Source organism: Drosophila santomea, unplaced genomic scaffold (assembly GCF_016746245.2).
Source record: "Drosophila santomea strain STO CAGO 1482 unplaced genomic scaffold, Prin_Dsan_1.1 Segkk6_quiver_pilon_scaf, whole genome shotgun sequence".
NCBI classification, from domain to species: domain Eukaryota; kingdom Metazoa; phylum Arthropoda; class Insecta; order Diptera; family Drosophilidae; genus Drosophila; species Drosophila santomea.
In genome coordinates this window covers 557,516-580,744 of record NW_025319002.1, presented here as the reverse complement: position 1 = coordinate 580,744, position 23,229 = coordinate 557,516, and the positions used below count along the sequence as shown (strand labels likewise).

At 41.6% G+C, this 23,229-nt stretch overlaps 1 protein-coding gene across 1 annotated transcript; it reads left to right on the top strand.

Annotated features, from left to right (window-relative positions):
• The first annotated feature begins 163 nt into the window (after positions 1–163).
• On the top strand, positions 164–2,209 carry LOC122756618. The gene has a single exon (XM_044006707.1). The coding sequence runs from the start codon at positions 164–166 to the stop codon at positions 2,207–2,209; it is 2,046 nt and encodes a 681-aa protein (XP_043862642.1).
• Positions 2,210–23,229: the final 21,020 nt, after the last annotated feature.

Here is a 23,229-nt window from a genome sequence, read left to right as displayed (position 1 = left end):
CACCAGGGAGAAAACTTTCCCGCACGGGCTTTGATAGACTCAGGCTCAGAGGGCACCTTCCTTCATCTCCGAGAAGCTTGCAACACGAATCAAGCGTCCTTGTCAGGCCTTGAGAACTAGAATCACGGGGCTGAACCAAACCAGCACAGGTGTCTCACAAAGGATGTGTCATTTCCAGATGGGCACGGCGGCGAAGCCGATGCTCAAGATAGACACGACTGCGTTGGTGTTGCCCAATCTGGCCGGGAATCTGCCGACGAGTTCGATCGATCGCAGCATTCTCGGAAGACTTCCCAATATTCCGTTGGCTGATCCACTCTTTTTCCAGCCCTCCCAGATCGACCTTCTAATAGGGGCGGATATTCTTCCGTCTGTCCTCCTCTCAGGCTTGAAGCCAAACTTATGTGGGTCACTGCTAGGGCAAGAGACCATTTTCGGGTGGATTTTAACCGGCCCGGTTTCTACAGCCACTAGTAGGGTTTCGTCCTTCATAACAAAGATATCCATAGAATCGGAACCTACCATGGAGACACTTCTCACAAAATTTTGGGAGGTGGAGGATCTTCCATGTAAAATGGTAAAGGAGTCGGACAACTTGTGCGAAGAAAACTTCGCTCGAACGACTATCAGGTCTCGGGACGGGAAATATGTAGTATCCCTACCCTTCAAGGATGCTGAGCACATCAACTTGGGGCATTCCAGATCATTCGCTCTCGCACAATTCCTAAGGAATGAGACTCGCCTGAAAAGGGATCCTATTCTCAAAGACACCTATGACTCAGTGATCAAAGAGTACATAGATCTTGGCCACATGAAGCCTGTGCCTCCGAATACGGACACGGTGAATTTTTATCTTCCCCACCACGCGGTTTTCAAGCCCGAAAGTACTACCACAAAGGTCCGTGTGGTATTCAACGCATCCAGTCCCTCGTCAAATGGGAACAGCCTGAATGACATCCTGCATCCAGGGCCAGTACTTCAGTCCGATCTCACCCTCCAGATCCTAAAGTGGCGAACATTCCAATTTGTCTTTAATGCCGATATCACCAAGATGTATAGGCAGATTCTTCTAAACCCTGCACACACCGCTTTTCAGAGAATTCTCTTTCGAGATGATCGTGGGGACATCAGAGACTATGAGCTTCAGACTGTCACGTTTGGAGTTAATTGTGCCCCGTTTCTAGCTTTACGAACGTTGCGGCAACTGTCCGAGGATGTCCCCGCCCTATATCCACGGGCGTCTCGAATAATTTCAGATTATATGTATGTGGACGATGTGCTTGCAGGAGCCCACACGAAGGTCGAGGCTACTTTAGCTATTCAGGAGTTGAGGACAGCTCTGAGCTCCGCAGAATTTCCTCTCCGCAAGTGGACAGCAAATGAGCGAACTCTCCTAAAGGCACTTCCTTCAGACCACCTGCTCTCAGGTGACTTCCTCGACATCGAAGAGGTGAGCACCACGAAAACGTTGGGAATACGGTGGAACGCCAAGGCGGATGAGTTCTATTTTGTCCCGACTGAGCTTGTTGTCAATGCGAATTATTCCAAGCGCAACGTCCTATCGCAAATCGCAAAACTGTTCGATCCCGCTGGATGGTTGTCCCCATTTGTAGTCCAGGCCAAGATCCTAATGCAGGATATATGGTTAGCCGGCATTGGATGGGACGAGTTTCTCCCTGCAGAGCTACGGCAACGCTGGCATGATTTCCTTCGCAGCCATAGTTCCCTCCACAAGGTTCGCGTCCCGCGTTGGGTACAATTCCTACCGGGAGCACAAGTTCAGATCCACGGCTTCTGTGATGCATCTCAGAAGGCCTATGGGGCAGCGATTTATGTTCGCATCCAATACGACGGAGGCATTTCGTCGAGTCTGCTCACGTCAAAGACTAAAGTCGCCCCTGTCAAAACCGTTTCACTCCCGCGCTTAGAATTGTGTGGTGCAGTTCTTGCTGACCTGTGGGCTGCAATTCTTCCTCACATCCCGTTTGGTCGAATAGAGACGTTTTTCTGGACTGATTCCACCATTGTGTTGGCATGGTTGAACAAGCCACCATGTCAATGGACCACCTTCGTAGCGAATCGAGTGACTAAGATTGCTCTAAATACAGACGCCAGCCAATGGTCACATGTGCGTTCCGAGCACAATCCAGCAGATCTAGCCAGTCGTGGTGTCACGGCTGAAGAGCTGGCAAGTAGTCCCCTCTGGTGACATGGCCCTTCGTGGCTGATTCAGCCTCCTGGCCCACGTCGCACGAAGCGGTATCGGACCTTGAACTCGAAAGACGATCCGTCCGGTGCCATTTAGTGTGTCCAGCATGGGATCTCCTAGAGCGTTTTTCAAACTTCAATCGCATGCTGGATGCTGACGGCATCATGAGGTCATGCGGTCGTTTGACTGCATCTGACTCGTTATCCTACGACGAACGTCATCCTATCCTTTTGGCGTACCATTCCAAACTAGCAGAGCATCTGGTCACATTTACTCACCGTTTCTCCATACACGGGGGAAACCAGCTTATGGTTCGTCTCATCCGGACGAGATACTGGATTCCGATGCTGCGGAACCTGATCAAAAGTGTGACCACGACCTGCAAGGTGAGTGTCATTCACCGGAAGAAGGTGCATTCCCAGCTAATGGGTAAACTACCTCAGTCCAGAGCAACCTATTCGCGACCCTTTACACACACAGGACTCGACTTCGCGGGACCGTTTGATGTCAAAAGCTATTCAGGTCGTGCCTGTCGAATCGCGAAGGGCTATGTCTGCGTCTTCGTGTGCTTCAGTACGAAGGCCATCCATTTGGAAGCCACTTCGGACTTGACCACGGAGAAATTCCTCGGAGCCTTCTCAAGGTTCGCGGCCAGAAGAGGGTGCCCTCTCCATCTTTACTCGGACAACGGAAAGACTTTTGTGGGCGCGGAGAAGGCCCTCACAGAAGATTTCATCGCTGTGGTTAAGGAAAAGGTTACCTCGTCCTTTAGTCACCTTTAGTCGTCCTGGCATATGGGAGGCCTGTGGGAAGCAGGAGTCAAGAGTTTCAAGACACACTTCTACAAGACGACAGGTAATTTTAAGTATACCCTTGAAGAGTTATCCACTCTACTGTGTCGGATAGAGGCATGCCTCAACTCCAGACCAATTTAAAAAATCGGCTCATGTATAAAAAAATATATAAGTTCACACATTGAGCTAAACCCAAAACTCAATACTGAATCTGATATAGAGAGTTGCGCGAGTACATTGCAATCCATCCTTACTGCAGCAGCTCTTACTGCAACACCAAAAACCACAAACATTACAATTAACTCCAATAAGACCAACGTACAAATTGAGCAACTCGTCCACGTAAAACGACGCCTACGCAGAGAATGGCAATCTACCAGATGGACAACAGAAAAACACAAGCTAAAAGTAGCCACAAGGAAACTGATCAACGCCCTGAAACAACAGGAGGAAGACGATCAGTGCCGATATATAGAGCAACTCACACCAACAGGTACAAAACATAAGTCACTGTGGAGAGCCCACTCAACTCTCCTCTCACCGACTAAAACTGTTTTGCCGATAAGGAATTCAGCAGGCGACTGGAACCGTGGTGATGCAGACAGAGCCACCACATTTGCCTCACACCTACAAAATGTATTCACGCCAAACCAGGCTACACATTCGTGCTACCGTCGTAAACTGCCACCAGCAACACACCCCAATTGTGTTTTGTCCAAAAGAAGTCAATAAAATAATCAAAGACAACCTTATAACACCGGATATGATCACACACTCCACACTGCCACACTCTCTCTTCGCTACATAACCCAGCTCTTTAATGCCATCACAAAACATGGTTACTTTCCACAACGATGGAAGAGATCGATTATCATAATGATTCCATTAAACCGGTGAAAAGTATAACAACGGAAATAAGAACTGCATTTAAAAATTGCGAACACTGTACAGCAGTATTTTTAAACGTATCCCAAGCATTCGACAGAGTCTGGCTTGACGGCCTAATGTTTAAAGTTAAAACAGCCCTACCCGAAAGCACCCACAAACTTCTAAAGTCTTACCTCTATGACAGAAAGTTTGCAGTACGGTGCAACACTGCCACTTCCACTGATCATAGAATTGAGGCTGGAGTCCCCAAGGCAGCGTCCTTGGGCCTACCTTATACCTCATCTATACAGCCGACATCCCTACAAAAAGTCGCTTTACGGTATCCACATTTGCCGACGATACAGCTATTCTTAGCCGTTCAAGGTCCCCAATCCAAGCCACAGCTCAGCTGGCATTGCACATTGAGAAGTGGCTCTCTGACTGGCGAGCAAAAATGCAAGCACGTGACGTTTACGCTAAATAGACAAGATTGCCCACCACTCGTGTTAAACAACATACCACTCCCGAAAGCAGATGAGGTAGCGTACCTAGGAGTCCACCTTGACAGAAGACTTACATGGCGCAGGCACATTGAATCCAAAAAAACTCAACTTAAACTCAAAGCCAACAGCTTACACTGGCTCATCAACTCTTGTTCTCCGCCCAGCCTAGATCACAAGGTCTTACTCTACATTTCTGTATTGTAACCTATCTGGACCTATGGCTCACAGTTATGGGGCAATGCCAGCAACAGCAATATTGACATCATAAAGCTAGCACAATAAAAGATTCTGAGAACCAACAATTTTTTTTAGCTTATTGTTAGTTCTTATACAAGAAGATTCAATAAATAAAAGCAAAGTATAAAAAAAATGTTACTGGAATTATATATTTTAATTCTGTACTAACTAGTATATATTTTAGACTATATTATAGGCTTTATCATTAAATTGGGTTTTACTGGTTATTCCAACCTTCATTTTTCATTGGAAAACAATAGTGTGAAAAAAAGAAAGCGAAGAGTAAGTAGATGAACAGAGCCGTGGACAGCAACGGAGATAGAGCCGGAGATAACTCAACAAGGAGCAAAATCGCTACGTCAAGATGCTTAAAACAAAGCAAGTCTCCGAGTTCAGACACAGGTAATAGAGCTCCACTGGGTAAAGCACGGTTAGGTCGAGTCGTTGGCCCGGCGAGTCGGTCCTTCTACGAGGAGACAGTCGGCTGAAGAACTGTTCGTATTGGGGGAAGAAAAACCTTAAAAAAATGCGAAAAGTGCTTACTGAAAAAAACTTCGCCTAGTTGAACACATTATGACTACCATAGGAACGTCTCCATGGATCTTATGCGCTGGCGAAAACTTCTGTGAACGTTTTGTCTACGAGCTCCTATGATTTCCAACGTTTGTCTCTTCATTTGCTTCGCAGCCAAGGAGATGATAAGGAATGTATCCCCAGTGGTTTTCTTGCCCGGTCCTAAGCGAATCATAAGAATAAGGAAGAAGCCATGACCAATCTGTTCCGACAATGCAACTAACTTTGTTGGTGCTAGGAACGATTTGCATCAATGAAGACGTCTATTCGTCAATCACACGGATGGAAGGATGAATAAATAGCCTTGCTGCAGTAACGATCCTAGGCGCGTTCTCCCAAGTCTGGTTTTCCTGGAACAGATGAAGTCGAACGAGTTTTCCAACAAATGACAGCAACAGGATTGCCGAAGCGAACAGTGAATAAGATTCGTCCGCTACCTCTTTAGAATGCTATTAAAGCCACGCTTCCTACTGGGGAGTATGTCTGGTTTCGCAGTCGCTATCAGTCGCTTTGGCAGAGACTAACAATATTCAAAAACTGCAAAAATGCTTCAAGCGTTATTTGTGCACAAATAAAATATTCGTATTTGTTGGGTCATGCAGCCGACAAAACTGTGCAGTAGATTAATTTTATACTCTTAATATTCTAAGCCGAAATAGTCATTAATAGCAGTTGCGATGCCCATAGTGCATTGAACTCTCTCTTTGTTATCTACCTACTTTAAGCTCGGGCGCTGCATTTCGGCTGTCTGTCCCGCCAATTGTCACTTCTTCGTTTTTCGGCAAAGACTGCAAAGCTGCAAAGTGCCTTCAACGTTCTGCATACAGAACTAGAGGAAATAGATTTCGACGAAATTGGCAGTGAAATGAGCGAGAGTTTCGATGAATTCATCGTAGAATTCAAGGCTAGTGTGCGCGCGGAAATAGCCAAACGCAATGTGCATTTCGCGCCGCACTCGACCCTTGCGGATGGTGTTGTACCCCACCAGTGTAGTGGTCATCAGACGCAACCGGGGCCGAGGCCGATGCCGTTGCCGCCTGTGCAGTTGCCAACGTTTGGCGGAGGCTACGCAAACTGGGCGGATTTTTACTCCGTGTTCACGAGCATAATCGACAGCCATCCGGACCTCTCCAACATTGAGAAATTTCAGCATCTGCGGTCATGTTTGAGCGATTCGGCGCTGGAAGTTTCCGATCATTGGAGATTTCAAACGGCAATTACGAAGCGGCTTTAGAGTTGCTTCAAAAAAGGTTTGATAATCGGCGTCTCGTGTTTCAGGCGCACATCACCGAAATTCTGGGTCTAAAGGTAGTACGGAATTGTTCAGTGGCATCGCTTCGGAAATTGCCGGACAAGTTTAACGCTCACATTCGTGCATTGAAGGGTTTGGGCACCACTTAGCAAATCGCTGGCTGCATTCCTGCAGCAGCGATGTCGGACTATGGAGGCCCATGGCAACCTATGCGCCAGGCGTTCAGGTGGGCAGAAATCGTTCGACGCTAGTTGCTACCACCCAAAATTCTCTTGGTTACATGCTGTGCCATAGTGCAGAGCATGCCATATATTATTTCCCGCAATTTAGAGACTTAGCGCCAGTAGATCGTCTGCGCAAGCCAAAAAGACTAGCACTTTGCCTAAACTGCCCAAAGGCAGGTCATGCAGCTCGAGCCGCTGCCGCACCTGTGGAATCAGGCATCATACGCTGCTCCATCTAGATGGTCCGCCTTCCTCGCAGCCACATGTTCCGGTGTCTTCAAGCTCCCACACTGAGCCTTCTGCCCCGCTTTCGACTTCTTCTACTCTAATTGCCCAGGATCTCGGTAGTGACCTTGTGCTGCTAGCCACTGCAACCATTCTAGTGCAGAATCGGTCAGGACTGTTCGTTCCCTGCAGGTCCTTGTTAGATTCTGGCCCTCAACTGCACTTGGTCACCTCTCGGTTTGCAAATCAACTGCAACTTAAGAGGTCGATGTCGGCTGGCTCCGTCACTGGAATCGGGGATTCAAATTTCGCGACTGATGGATTCTCGGTAGAAATTGCGATGCGGTCTGTCACTTCTAATTTCTCAACGAGCATAACAGCAGTTATCGCTCCCAATATCACGGATCGCCACCCGGAATTTCATAAGGCTCAGCGTGTTGACCTGTTAATAGGAGCTAGCCTGTTTTATGAGCTGCTGTGCGTAGGTCAGATAAAGTTGTTGCCAGGACTGCCACTGCTTCAAAAAACTCGTCTGGGCTGGGTTGTATCTGGAGGCCGCGCGCGCCCGTGCGGTAGCGGCTTAATAGCTTCACGCGTTCCTTCTTCAGCCAGCGAGGAAAACAGTCCCGGCCCAATAGTTCAAGCCACGAAGAAGGAGGTAGATTGCGAGTCAGAGTGTTGACCCCCGCATGGACCCCCTATCTTATGGATTCTAAAAGAGATTGGTCATCAGCTGTTTGTCCTGAGAAACCGGTGCTTCCACTTCGTCGAAGTGTGTTCATCGTAATGTCGCCGTACGTGGATGTAGTTGCTAGCTTTAAATATGCAAATTCTTGCCTCTCACTGCAACGAGTGTTTGCATACATTTACAAGAGGGTACTCAGATGATGCTGCGTTCGGTGCAGCGCGCGCATTTATGAGAGGACCTGTAGTCCCTAAAAACGCTGGGAAGAGGTTTCTCGTCTAGTCCCATATCCTCGCTTTTGCCGTTCCTCCAGAATTCGTCATTGGACTTTGATGGCCGCCACGCGAAAATCCTTTCAAGGTCCCATCCGGTGACTCTGGCGATTATTTCGCATTACCATGAAACCAATCTTCATGCCGGACCTCGAGCTATTCTGGGTGCAATTCGATCCCAATATTTGCCTATTGGGGGAGGAAGACGGTTACCAAGGCCGTGAACAGATGCATCAGATGTTTTCGGATTAAGCCGCGGCTGATAGAGCACATAATAGCGAACCTTCCCAAGGAGCGCTTGGAAGGATCTCACGCTTTTGAGGTTGCTGGTATAGACTTCTGTGGACCCTTCTTTCACAAGTCGGATACACGCAACAAAGCTGCGGATAAATGCTACGTCTGCGTATTTATATCCTTTGCAACCAAGGCAGTGCATCTGGAGTTGATCAAGGATCTCTCGACAGTTGCGTTTCTGTGCGGACTTAAGAGGTTCATATGCACCCGGCGGAAGCCGAAGCAAATTTGGTCAAACAACGCCACCAATTTTGTCGGAGCCAAGAAAGAACTTCTGGAACTTCGAAGGTTATTTCTCAGCAGCGAGCATCAAGGCTCCGTTCAGAATTTTTGCCTTGCGTAGACGATAGACTGGAGGTTCATCCCTCCACGGTCGCCCCATTTCGGTGGACTTTGGGAAGCGGCGGTGAAAACGGCCAAGCATCATTTCTACCGCGCTGTGGTTACGGCGGTTCTGACTTTCGACGAGCTGAGGACGCTGGTGTGCAGTCTTGGCAGTTATTAACTCCAGACCTTTAGTTCCGATTTCAGAGAACCCTGCCGATCTGGACGTCCTTACTCCGGCGCGTTTTCTCTATGGTGGTCCGCCATCGTCGTTTGACGAGCCAGATATAACGGGCCTAAACTATAATCGGCTTGACTCTTGGCAGCGCATCTCCTTTCTTCAGCAAATCTTTTGGTCGCGATGGAAGGAAGAATACTTGACGTTGCTCCAGCAGCGCTCCAAGGACAGCGTCGTTCTTGTTAACGACGAGAATCTACCCCCAATGAGATGGCCTTTGGCGAGAGTCATGCAGTTGATTCCTGGCATAGACGGCGTCGCTCGAGTTGCAGAATTGAGGACCGCGCCTGTAGTAATAAGGCTGGCAGTGAACAAGTCATTAATAGCAGTTGCGATACCCATAGTACATCTCACTCTCTCTCTCTCTTTGTTATCTACTCTCTCTTTGCTATCTACCTACTTTAAGCTCGGGCGCTTCATTTCGGCTGTCTGGCACGCCAATTGTCACTTCTTCGTTTTTCGGCAAAGACTCAAATTGTGATTTCGATATAGCTCTTGGTCGGCCCTAGCTGCCAGTATAATAAACAAAATAAACATTATCGGAAAATATTCGGCTATTTGTTATTCGCAACAGCAATTGAAAAAGCTCAATAGCTAAACAGTACTATTAAATACACCCTTTGAAATATTATTGTTCTGCCTCCACGAAATAAGCCCAATATCAATATGTTTCAATTATATCTTATTATATAATTTTGATCGGAGCAATTCTTAATGTAAGTAGCTAATATAATATTCTAATAAATAAATAAAATCATATGTTGTTTTGCTTCTCTTTCCCACTTCTCAGTAATTGATCTATATTAATCTAGTGTTGAAAAGAATTTTAGTGTTAAGTCTCGCTCTTAGCTTCTCTCACTTAAGGCGCTTTTTCACGTTTTTTACAAGTGCGTGGCAGGTGAATGTTACTTAGACAGAGAGGGGGGTCTCTATTAACACTTTGAAAATAAAAATCGATGCGCACTCTTTATAAGGAGAGAAACTGGGTTTTTGAACAAGTATTATAATCAATATGTGCCATTTTTCCTTTCTGACTTTTATTTATCTTCCCTTATTATAGTAAAATTTATTTTTAAACACATTCTCTTCTGGTAAGATAAAATTAAAACTCTAGAAGCTTGAAGTTTGTATTTTTTATGAGGCTACAATCATTAAGCCTTAATCATTTGTTATGGATATTTGGCTTTTCTCTCGTACTCTTCAATAATTCAATATATATTGATTTAGTGTTGAATAGAATATAAAGTTGATAAGATCATTGCTCTTAGAAAATGTAAAATCTAAATGAAAGAACTTGATCTTAGCTTACGGTGCTTTCCCGCGCTTTTCTGGAAAAAGTAAATATTAAAAGAAAATAATGAAGAAGGGAGTTGTCGAAGACTAAATTTTGGTATTACAACATATTTTTAGAGCCGAGTGCGATTTTTAAATAATTTTACCAGTACTTAAAGTGTTAAGCTCAATTTTAAAAGTAAAGATATTTAATAAAAAGTAGCATACATTAACGTAAAATTATATTTTTAAATTACAACGCGGTCGTGAGTGCTGTTGCTGCTTCGATTGACATCGCTGCCGTCTCGTCGCTGCGCTCATTGCTAAGTATCAAATTTGTAGTTGATTTTTCTTTATCCTAATATTGCCCACGCTTTTCTGCCTATATTAATATAATAACTGAGCCTTTTTAAAGGCTTACTCTTATATTTTTATCCATATACGTATTCAGCGTATATAAACTTAATAGAACTAAAAGTTTTTTAAAGACCTGGACTTATAATACAATTGATATTACTATATATGTATACTATATTCAAATAATATTAAGTCTTAAGTCTTTTTAAAGACTTTTTCTTAATTTATTATTATTTTTTTCACATTTGATATAAATCTATTCTATTAATTTTTCCATTAATATAAATATAAGCATTTTTAAAGGCTTACTCTTATATTTTTATCCATATACCTATTTAGCGTATAAGTTAACACGCGCAAGCTTGAGTTTGCTGACAACGCTGCTACGCCGCATGCCGCCGCGACAAAGTTGCAGCCGAAACCAGAAACTCGCACGCGTAAGCTGCCGGACCGCCCGTTGCAGACGCTGACGCAACATTCTGCCGACTTTCCAGCGGCAGCGGCGGCTTCGTGGTCCGACGGAGCTTGCCCTTAGTTTCAGTTTTAATTTTGTTCTCCAATTGTCAAGTACAATAAATAAAAACAAATAAAGATACTTTGCTGAAATATAATAAATAAAACAAGTAAAGACTCTTTACTAAAAACAAGAGAGAACGCTATAGTCGAGTTCCCCGACTATCTGATACCCGTTACTCAGCTAGTGGAAGGGAGAAGGAGAGTCTTAAACACAATTTTTGGCGGTTTGTAGGCGTTAAAGTGGGCGTGGCAGAACGTTTTTTGGCAAATCGATAGAAATTTACAAGACCAATATAAAAATGAAAAAATATCAAAACATTTTTCAAAAGTGTGGGCGTAGCAGCTTTGGGCGGTTTGAGGGCGTTAGAGTGGGCGTGGCAAAAAGTTTTTTGAGAAATCAATATAAATTTACAAAACCAATACCAAAACGAAAAAATATTAAAACATTTTTCAAAAGTGTGGGCGTGGCAGTTTTGGGCGGTTTGTGGGCGTTAGAGTGGGCGTGGCAGCATGATTCGACAAACTTGCGTTGCATCTATGTCCCTGGAGTCTGTATGCCTAATCTCAACTTTCTAGCTTTTGTAGTTCCTGAGATCTCGACGTTCATACGGACAGACAGACGGACAGACGGACGGACAGACGGACATGGCCAAATCGACTCGGCTACTGATCCTGATCAAGAATATATATACTTTATATGGTCGGAAACGCTTCCTTCTGCCTGTTACATACTTTTCAACGAATCTAGTAAACCCTTTTACTCTACGAGTAACGGGTATAAAAATACGCACTTACAACGAATACAAAAAATTAAAACCCCCAGCCAAAAGAGCTGAACGAATTAATAAAACAAATCAACAATACGAGCGGCCGACGGGAAACAGCATATCGCAGCGGACACCCCACCACTTGATCGAAGTTCGAATTTCATATCTAAAAAAAAATTTAAGTGAGATGTTCATTATACCCGTTACTCGTAGAGTAAAAGGGTATACTAGATTCGTTGAAAAGTATGTAACAGGCAGAAGGAAGTGTTTCCGACCATATAAAGTATATATATTTTTGATCAGGATCAATAGCCGAGTCGATCTGACCATGTCCGTCTGTCCGTCCGTATGAACGTCGAGATCTCAGGAACTACAAAAGCTAGAAAGTTGAGATTAAGCATACAGACTCCAGAGACATAGAAGCAGCGCAAGTTTGTCGATTCATGTTGCCACGCCCACTCTAACGCCCACAAACCGCCCAAAACTGCCACGCCCACACTTTTGAAAAATGTTTTGAAATTTTTTCATTTTTGTATTAGTCTTGTAATTTTCTATCGATTTACCAAAAAACTTTTTGCCACGCCCACTCTAACGCCCTCAAACCGCCAAAAATTGTGTTTAAGACTCTCCTTCTCCCTTCCACTAGCTGAGTAACGGGTATCAGATAGTCGGGGAACTCGACTATAGCGTTCTCTCTTGTTTTTTATTACAAATAAAGTAAATAAAATACTCAGAGCTGTCTAGTGTGAGATTTCAGTGTTTATTAAAACAAACTATAATAAATTTGCCATAATAGATTTGCCAAAAAACTTTCTGCTACGCCCACTATAACGCCTACAAACCGCCAAAAATTGTGTTTAAGACTCTCCTTCTCCCTTCCACTAGCTGAGTAACGGGTATCAGATAGTCGGGGAACTCGACTATAGCGTTCTCTCTTGTTTTTTATTACAAATAAAGTAAATAAAATACTCAGAGCTGTCTAGTGTGAGATTTCAGTGTTTATTAAAACAAACTATAATAAATTTCTGCCTGTTGCAATAAAGTGTTAAAGAACCTCTATAAGCTTAAACAAAAAATTAATTCCGAAACGATTTGAGTCTTTTATGTGGTGTCCGGGGCAATACCAAGAAAAAGCGGACGACAGTAGTGGCGACGAACTAATAGCCTCATACTTAGAGCGGACTTTAAAGCAATCAAAAAAAATGTATACTGAACAGGTTGCCCGGATGGAGGCAAAGGTGCAGGCAGCCCTTGAGCAACAAGGCCGGTTATTTGAGGAGAAGATAGCCTCCCTGACAAACCAGCTTAGTAAAGCTAGAGTTTCTGCACCACAGATAGAAATTTTCCAAGAAGTTGAAATAGTGCCAGGGACCCGCATCGACGAGCCCTTAGATGTTGCAAAATCCATCCCCGAGTTCGACGGAAAGATTGAAAACTATGTTTCGTGGAGGCAAGCCGCTTCCGCAGCCTATAAAGTCTTCGAGCCTCAAGACACTACCAGGCAGTAGCTATAATCAGAAACAAAGTAAGGGGACCAGCAGATGCTGTGCTGTGCTGGGCCTCAACACAGTGTTGAATTTTAAAGCCATTATTGCTAGGATAGATTTCACATACGCAGACAAGACAACGGGCGGTCTTCCCGGCGCAACCCATAGACCTCCCCTTAGCCTTAGCTCTAGCCCAAGAGGACAAATCAAGCAACAAGAGAGGCATTTTCGCAGCAAATTCTGCAAAACACCTTGAAAAAAAACCCTAAAAACAAAATTCGCAATAGTCTCAGAACTGGCGTCAGAACGCCCAACAGGCAAAGGAAGAAAATCCTCAAAACAGGAATCCCAACTTCCAAAAGAACCAAAAAGATAGAAATGACCAGCAAAACCCAAATAGCACAAAAAAGAGCTTTAAAAACCAAAAGTCCCAGGGGCGAGGACCCGAGCCAATGGAGGTGGACTCCTCCTAGCGCTATAGGCAACCCGCACAGGGCTACAGGAGCAATCAAAGTTACGGCAACCAGTCCATGAGGACCCAACAAAACCTGAATCATCTACCCCAAGAAGATAGTAGCGGTGACTACGAGTCACGGTCACAGCATGAAACGACACAGGTTGAGGACGATTTGTTCGGAGTGGAAAGCTGTTCATAAGACGAACGGTTGCAGGGCGAATTATCAGACTTCTGACAGACACAGGGGCCTCAAAAAATTATATAAAACCTCTTTCCTAACTGGCGTATATTCCCACTACTACCCAAAAACAGGCCAAAACCGCCGATTCGGTGTATGCTATGGGGATCCCTATCTAAAAAAAAAAAAACAAGTTGGGTGTCATTGGAAAGGATTTTTCAAGCCCTTTCCAATGGTATGCTTTTCACGATTTTAAAAATACGACTTTTCACTCTCAAAATTAGAATTGCACTTCTTCGCGCACAAGCAATTTCTGTTCAAGGATATGCACCTTACTGTGTCCTCAATTTTCTGGGAAGGTAACTGGTGGTTGGATTATTTGTTGAGAAATGTTTAGAAATATCATACAAACTGGTTATAGGGTTGTGTATACGTATATATAAAAAAATCATATAATCATAAAACCGTTAAAAAAACGTCGCTCCCGTATATTCCAGTCAAGCGGCTATTTACCTTTAATTTTTTTTATGCATTCGGGGTCGTTTCCTTCTCTATCAACTAAACAAGAGTATGGCTTAGCCTTAAGTCCCGCAAAAGAGGTCATAACCTTACCGGCATGTTCATCTTTAATTTTTCCTGGTTCTTTATTATTAGCCTGTATTATATTAAATTGGTTTGCTTGCTTATAGTTAGAAGTATCAAAGCGTTGTGGGTTGCGTTTTATAGTTTGATAAAAATCTTCTTCTGAAGATAGTATAAATGATATATATTATATGTATATATGTATCCATATATATTATTTTCGAAGATGGACTTTTAATTAAAAGGAAGTTATAATAAAATTCATACATTAACCATTTTGAGAGTTCTAAAACCGTTACTCTTATATATATGGGTTCATCAAACATAATTTTGGACGGTGTTGACTCAATTGCTGCTAAGTCTGAACCAAATATTTCTACGCTATGAAAATCATTTCTAGCTATGCGCTGTCTAAAACCTGGAGAATTTTGTTTCGATTGATAATGTTTAACTAAAGCTACTTGACGACGCTTTGCTACATTTTCCATTGTTTTCCCATAAACAGCATTATTTATTAGCTTACAAAAATTTTTTTCAAAATCATTTTCAGCCCATTTTTTCTGATGTGTGTTTAGGGCGTAAAGGACAAAACTTGGTGTTCCTTTCTTACAATAAGACCATGCTCTAAACAAAGTTGAAACTGTTTTAAGTGAATTATGTCTTCAGTTTTATTAGTTAAGCTATAAGCTTTCTTTGCTTGCCCCCTGGTGGAATGTTATTTTCAGGACAGAATGGTAAATAATTATGTAAATCATGCTTATCGGCTTGGTACTCTGGATCAACTTCTAGCATATACCCTATACTACCATCACATGCTATATTTTTATAGTCGAATGAATCAACTTCTTCTTTATCCAAAAACTGAAACCCTGATAGGGGTAAGGGCTGACTCATAGCCCACCCATATAAATTATTGGCATTAATATAACTTAAAAAATTGTTCGGTTTTTTTGGATCGAAGTTTTTTAAGTATTTATTATTTGCTATAGAAATGCGCTGAGTGCATTGAGTCAACCCTCCCCGAATTGCTCTTTTTCAAAAATTATACATATCACCATCACTTATTAGTTCTAAATTTACATTAGTGAACTTAAGCATAGCATCCCATGATATTGATGGCGCAGTAACATAATTAATGGGATCTAACTTATAAATTTTTTTGCATATTTTCCTAAATTTTCAAACACATCTGCTAAAATTAAAACGTCGCTTTCTAAATATAGTTTTAAATAGTCTTTAATAGTTATACAGTTAAATGTCTCCCATACTTTCTGTGCGAAATTAAAGTCATCTATACTACAATTTTCTTCACTAAGAGAATTATAACAAGAGAGAACGCTATAGTCGAGTTCCCCGACTATCTGATACCCGTTACTCAGCTAGTGGAAGGGAGAAGGAGAGTCTTAAACACAATTTTTGGCGGTTTGTAGGCGTTGTAGTGGGCGTGGCAGAAAGTTTTTTGGCAAATCGATAGAAAATTACAAGACTAATACAAAAATGAAAATATTTCAAAACATTTTTTAAAAGTGTGGGCGTGGCAGTTTTGGGCGGTTTGTGGGCGTTAGAGTGGGCGTGGCAACATGAATCGACAAACTTGCGCTGCTTCTATGTCTCTGGAGTCTGTATGCTTAATCTTAACTTTCTAGCTTTTGTAGTTCCTGAGATCTCGACGTTCATACGGACGGACAGACGGACAGACAGACCGACGGACAGACGGACATGGCCAGATCGACTCGGCTATTGATCCTGATCAAAAATATATATACTTTATATGGTCGGAAACGCTTCCTTCTGCCTGTTACATACTTTTCAACGAATCTAGTATACCCTTTTACTCTACGAGTAACGGGTATAAAAACTATCAATGCTTGGAAGTTGGGTATCATTAAACTTTTCAAAACTATCTAAGTAGTCATAGGGAAACACCCCCTTCCTCCTCATTTGCTTAAATTTTACTCCCTGAAATTTCGTACTTAGTATTTTAAAATCTTTATCCTCCTAGCTTGATAGTTTTTCTTAACTTGAATTTAAAAAGCGGACTGAATCTATGTATCTTATTTTGTATCTGCTTGTAGCATTGATTTTGATAGTTTGCGTAAGTGCTATATAGAGCTCTTTATTGCAAGATATGGGAAGTCCCCCTCTAATTCAGTAATAAATAAATGGATATCATATTTAGATAAATTGTGAAACACTACAGGAAAGAAAGGGTCACTTAATCTAAACTTAGGCTTACAATTCCTATGGATAGGAACTAGGTATTCTTCGAAAATTGGTCGAAGAATTTGTCCAGGTCGCTCGCATTTATTTCTTTTGCACAGGCGCAACAATTTCCATTTTGAAGCTGTTCATCAAAAGAGTCATCCCTCGGCTTCTTGGAGTTAACCCAATATTTGTAATACAGGCTTAAAGTTTTTTCTTTAAGAGTTTTACAAAATGTTTTTTACAATCAACGCCTATAAAATTTAACTATGTAAGTTAAATATAATTTTATTAAAATGTTGTTATACCCGTTACTCGTAGAGTAAAAGGGTATACTAGATTCGTTGAAAAGTATGTAACAGGCAGAAGGAAGCGTTTCCGACCATATAAAGTATATATATTCTTGATCAGGATCAATAGTCGAGTCGATCTGGCCATGTCCGTCTGTCCGTCCGTCTGTCTGTCCGTCTGTCTGTCTGTCCGTCCGTATGAACGCTGAGATCTCAGGAACTACAAAAGCTAGAAAGTTTAGATTGGGCATACAGACTCCAGAGACATAGACGCAGCGCAAGTTTGTCGATTCATGTTGCCACGCCCACTCTAACGCCCACAAACCGCCCAATACTGCCACGCCCACACTTTTGAAAAATGTTTTGATATTTTTTCATTTTTGTATTGGTGTTGTAAATTTCTATCAATTTGCCAAAAACCGTTTTGCCACGCCCACTCTAACGCCCACAAACCGCCCAAAGCTGCCACGCCCACACTTTTGAAAAATGTTTAGATATTTTTTCATTTTTGTATTAGTCGTCTAAATTTCTATCGATTTGCCAAAAAACTTTTTGCCACGCCCACTCTAACGCCCACAAACCTGCACTTCTACTAGCTGAGTAACGGGTATCAGATAGTCGGGGAACTCGACTATAGCGTTCTCTCTTGTTCTATTTACCTTCGTAGGTCCACAGCTCGTTAAGATTAGGATAATCTTTATAAGAAACATAAAAAGATACTGCAGAAGAATTCAAGCATGTTTTGTAATTTTCAAGAACAGCCTCAATGTCTGCATAAATTACCACTGGAGGAGATAATTTTTTGTGATACCCTTTAAACGATGTTGTCGTATTAGGGTCAGGATAAAATGAGGACACTTTTCCGCATTCCAGTTTGTTGTGAGTAGTGCTTTTCACGTGATAACACTGAAGACAGTTCTCACAAAAATATCCTCCGGATTTTCTTTTAGAAAATTGTGAAGAGCAATAATGTATAAAGATTTGTTATATATAATATAGGGTGTTTTTTTTAGAGGTATAGAACTTTAAATTGCAATAAAACAACGATGGATTATTCGATTGACATGAATTTTATTGACATGAAAGATAATCTTGTGGCATTACATTTTAAATATGATTTCTGGCATATGACCGCCACGGCTGGCTCGGATGTAGTCCAATCTGGACGTCCAATTTGCAATGACTTTTTCCAATATTTGGCCGTATATCGGCAATAACACGGCGAATGTTGTCTTCCAAATGGTTTAGCGTTTGTGGCTTATCCGCATAGACCAATGACTTTACATAGCCCCACAAAAAGTAGTCTAGCGGTGTTAAATCACAAGATCTTGGAGGCTTATGAAAAATCGGGAACAACAGCAATCTCGTTTTGGGCCCATTCGACGAATCTACGCCTTGCTTGATGATCGTTTGGTTTCAATTCTTGCACGAGTTGGATTTTGTAAGCACGCATGACGAATTGCCAAACCAAACTGAGAATAAATCACTTGACAGCTGTTAAATCGGTCGCCATCTTGAACAGTAATGCCAACTTAAAGTTCTATACCTCTAAAAAAAACACCCGTTATATACGCATAATGCATAATGTTTTGGGTAATATTATCTATTCCCAATATATTAATGTGGTTCCGTTTTCTTTCTTCTGTTTTAATCGTGGGACCAACAATTTTTTCACCTGCTTCATCAATTTCATAAATATTTATGCTAAAGTTGACATTCTTTTCCTCAAAATGTCGAACTTCTATTTTTTCGATTGGAAATTTAATTCCCGAAATTCATACACAATATTTTCATCATTAATATTAATGTTATAGCTTTGAGGCTTTGTCAACCTTTCTCTCAAATATTTCCTTTGCGGGGGGGTTGTAAAAGTCCTATTTTCATGGTTTTGATTAGCTATAAATGCTAGTATACACCAATTGAAACAAAATACTTCGGCATTCTGCACGTTTATAAGCGCATTACGGGCTCTTATTTTTTTAGGCGCTTTAATGTATCCGCTGGCAGGAATGTTTTCCAGTTTTATTATAGTAGTTTCAAAATAGTTAACATTTTTAATAGCCCAGCCTGAGTCTTTTTCTTGAAATTCGCTGCTCAATGTAAGTAAGCAATTTATGGCTCATCAATAATGTCTTCATTTATGTATACAGATTTGTAGGCAGTTGTAAAGTGCTTCATTGTTTCCACTGTAACTCCTTCATCTGTTTGCTTTATATATGTACCATATACACTTAGGTTAAATTTAATGGTTCTGTAATCTATCATACAATGCTTTATTATTTCAACTATATTTTTTTGACACTGCTGATAAAACTCATTTAAATCAATCATATTATTAAATGGACTATCAATTCAATATGATTTTACTGGAAATGTCGTCTCAGATGTAAGCACTATGACTGGATGCCTGGTACTTTTCACCGCAAGTAGGATGTTGTGTTTCCAATTAATACTACGACACGATCGGGTTGAGGGTAATTATGCGAGTGACTTTATTTGGCTAAATTCGGTTCCTTTTATACATGTCTCTGTTATGTTAGTATTTGTGTATACATGTAAAAAGATGATGCAATGTGAATATATATGTTGCGTAATAAAGGCTGTTTTCAGGGAATTCGTGTAGGAATAGATGATGCAATATTTTTTAGAAATTACAATACATATCATAGAGTAATTCCTAGTAGGTCTCACATTCTTTATACCGAAATTGTAAATAAAACAAGAGAGAACGCTATAGTCGAGTTCCCCGACTATCTGATACCCGTTACTCAGCTAGTGGAAGGGAGAAGGAGAGTCTTAAACACAGTTTTTGGCGGTTTGTAGGCGTTATAGTGGGCGTGGCAGAAAGTTTTTTGGCAAATCGGTAGAAATTTACAAGACTAATACAAAAATGAAAAAATATCAAAACATTTTTCAAAAGTGTGGGCGTAGCAGCTTTGGGCGGTTTGTGGGCGTTATAGTGGGCGTGGCAGAAAGTTTTTTGGCAAATCGATAGAAATTTAGAAGACTAATACAAAAATGAAAAAATATCAAAACATTTTTCAAAAGTGTGGGCGTGGCAGCTTTGGGCGGTTTGTGGGCGTTAGAGTGGGCGTGGCAAAATTTTTTTGACAAATCGATAGAAATTTACAACACCAATACAAAAATGAAAAAATATCAAAACATTTTTCAAAAGTGTGGGCGTGGCAGTTTTGGGCGGTTTGTGGGCGTTAGAGTGGGCGTGGCAGCATGATTCGACAAACTTGCGCTGCGTCTATGTCCCTGGAGTCTGTATGCTTAATCTCAACTTTCTAGCTTTTGTAGTTCCTGAGATCTCGACGTTCATACGGACAGACGGACAGACGGACAGACGGACAGACGGACAGACAGACGGACGGACAGACGGACATGGCCAAATCGACTCGGCTATTGATCCTGATCAAGAATATATATACTTTATATGGTCGGAAACGCTTCCTTCTGCCTGTTACATACTTTTCAACGAATCTAGTATACCCTTTTACTCTACGAGTAACGGGTATAATTAGTCTTAACTATAAGGATGTTAAGAGATATATTTTACCAGATAATTGTAACACTTTAGCCCACGGTCATTATAATATAAATAATATAATTAGCAGTAACTTCACTAATACTCAATAATACAAAAATTCACATATACAAGCCTTGAAATTAATAATATGAGTTAAATTAATATGAATTAAAAAATTTTTTTCCTTGATCTGACTGAATTTTTTTAGGTCTACATTTACTAGTTCTGAAAACAGTTTCCATTGCCTGCACTACATCGAGGGTAGACTTTGTCTTAACCGCTTCGGCGAACGCATACTTTGAAAACGTGTCAATAACGGTTAGTAAATATTTATATACCTTATTTTCTTTACTAAATGGAATCAGTTCAACTAAATCAATTTGCCATGTATCATTTATTCCTTTTTGAACGAATTTTCGGAGCATAAAATTTTTCCGAGCAGGCTTATGAATTGTTGCTTGGGATTTGATTTTTTTGATTTATTTTTTATTATAAGACGTTGATTAGATAATAGTTATTGCTTATATACTAGTACATCCCGTTTTTTTTCAACACGCATCTTTTTAGAAATTTCAAAACATAATCGAGTTAAATCTATTTGTACATCTTTATCATAGGAACCCTCCAAATCAGACAGTTGAATATCTAACTTTTGTAAGGATGCACACTTAGGAATTATATGTTTGTGATAAAGATAAATAACTTGTTGTCGTAATATGGAATTCCAGCACAAAAATGTGGTAAAAAAGATACCCAATCTTAATAAAGATCTCCAGGACTCACAATCGAACTCAATTTTGTTACCATATTGATTAATTACTAAAACGTCCTACTACTGATTTCCTAAATCTAAATTTACACTTTATTGAGGGCATGCAAGGATGATCAATAATAGTATCTGGCATCAGGAAGTCATACTGGTCAAGCTTCAGCTGTATATATTCCTTATATGTGAGCAGTTGCATCCATTCAAATCCAACGTAATTGTTTTTACTTTGCTGCATCCAAATCATGGCCGAAAAATTACGAGAAGTTGACAGAAAACATTTCAACTTTAAGTTATGACCAACATAATATTCGAAACCAAAAAAAAGACTTTATGATCCTGGGTCTTTCGAGAAGATTTCATTCTTTTAGTTATGCACGTATCCATTGGCTTAGAGTGCTTTATTCAAACTAAAAGTATATTCTGATCTTGGCGGTATATAAAGGAGGAAGCCCTTCCAAACTCACCCTCAGTTGATTAAAAAGTCTCAACTGTAAATAATGTAAATATTATAAGTTAAAAATAAGGTAACACTGTAACTATCGATAAGAAGGGCACTCGATATATTATAATCGACGGTGCACGATCGAAGGAGTACGGGCACTCTCTCGAGAAGGCGCCAGACGAACAGAAGTGTGAAGATCAGAAAATAAAAGAAAATAAAGATTTTACATACCAGGTGTGGGGTCAAGGCCCGTATAAAATAGAACGCCTTTGTTATGAGATATAGTGAAATATTAAAAAGAACGAGACCTAAGCTGAAAGTTATTCTAGAGCGAGAGAACGTGTTTTTCCAAGAAGACGCCACCATATATCAACTCCGTGCAGCGGCGAAAACCACTATGGACAATAAGAAAGCAAACGAACGGGAGAAGCTGAACATGGAGGAGTCAAACCTAGAGCATTTGGAACTGGATAAGCTAAACCTGGAGGAGTTGGATATAGATAAAACCTCGCCCAAAGTAGCCGAAAGTTCAAGATCGGGCTGCGACGCTGGTGTTAGCTGCGAAATTGAACATGAGCAAGAAAGAGACGGCGATAGTGTGTTGGCGAGCAGTGACGAAGTGGCGGCGTCTGGAGAAGTTCCTGGTAGTGCAGCTGCGAACGTGCAGCGTCGTGTTCGAGTGACGGCGTATGATGAAATTCTGGAAGGTTCTGATGTGGCGGCTGCGAACGTGCAGCGTCGTGATCGAGTGATGACGGACGTCTAGGCAGAAATACAACATTTGCAGCAAGTTGAAAAGCTGTACGCTGCGCGCAAACGAGTGGCTGATTTAGAAAACGCGTTGGGCCAAAATAAATCAGCTCAAGAAGACAACATTGATATGAGTGATTTGGATGCCCTAATTCAATCGTTTCTGTGCTTCGTTGGATCGACGACTTTTCGAATATAATGGATATATATTGCGTGCCGGAGAAAAAACGTTTTATCTTCGCCAAACGTTTACTGTCTGGATCAGCAAGAGTGTTTATGAACGAAACGGCAGCTTTGGATTGGCCGAAACTGCGAGCAGAGCTGATAGCCGTTTTTGACCTCAAGATTACTGCATTCGATGTGTTCAAGCAACTGGAATCCAGGAAGAAGTTACCTGACGAGGGTGCTCTTCAGTATTTTTTCTCCATGTGCGGCATTGCGCGACAAGTAGAGTTGGCACAAGAAGATATTATTCGATTCATCGTAAAAGGCTTGGGAGATGAATCCGGAGATGCGTCTGCAATGGCTTATTGTAGTTCTTTGGAGGAGTTGCGAAACAAAATTATGATCTACGACAAATTCAAGAAGATGACGGCCCAAATTTTAAAGTCGGCGGAGAAAACAAAAGTGGTGACGCCCCAAGTCCGTGTGTCCATGCCCGATAACATTCGTTGCTACAATTGTAGGCAAATGGGACACATGGCTAGAGAGTGCAAACAACCGAAGAGGCCGGAGGGGGCCTGTTTCAAGTGCTCTAGCGTGGATCATAAGTACCAGCAATGCCCCCGACCGGAGGGTGTCAACCAGGCCGGCAGTGCTGCAGGATGAGGAGAAGGCTGGATCAGAGATCTTGGCAGCGATTCAAAAAATCGAGATCTGAGGTTTGCGAGGTGAAAAGGCAAAATATATTTCTATCTTAAGTCTATTTAAT

Bases quoted from the DNA above. Each gene is read 5' to 3' on its own strand.
- LOC122756618 (XM_044006707.1), top strand. From the start codon at position 164: ATGTGTCATTTCCAGATGGGCACGGCGGCGAAGCCGATGCTCAAGATA.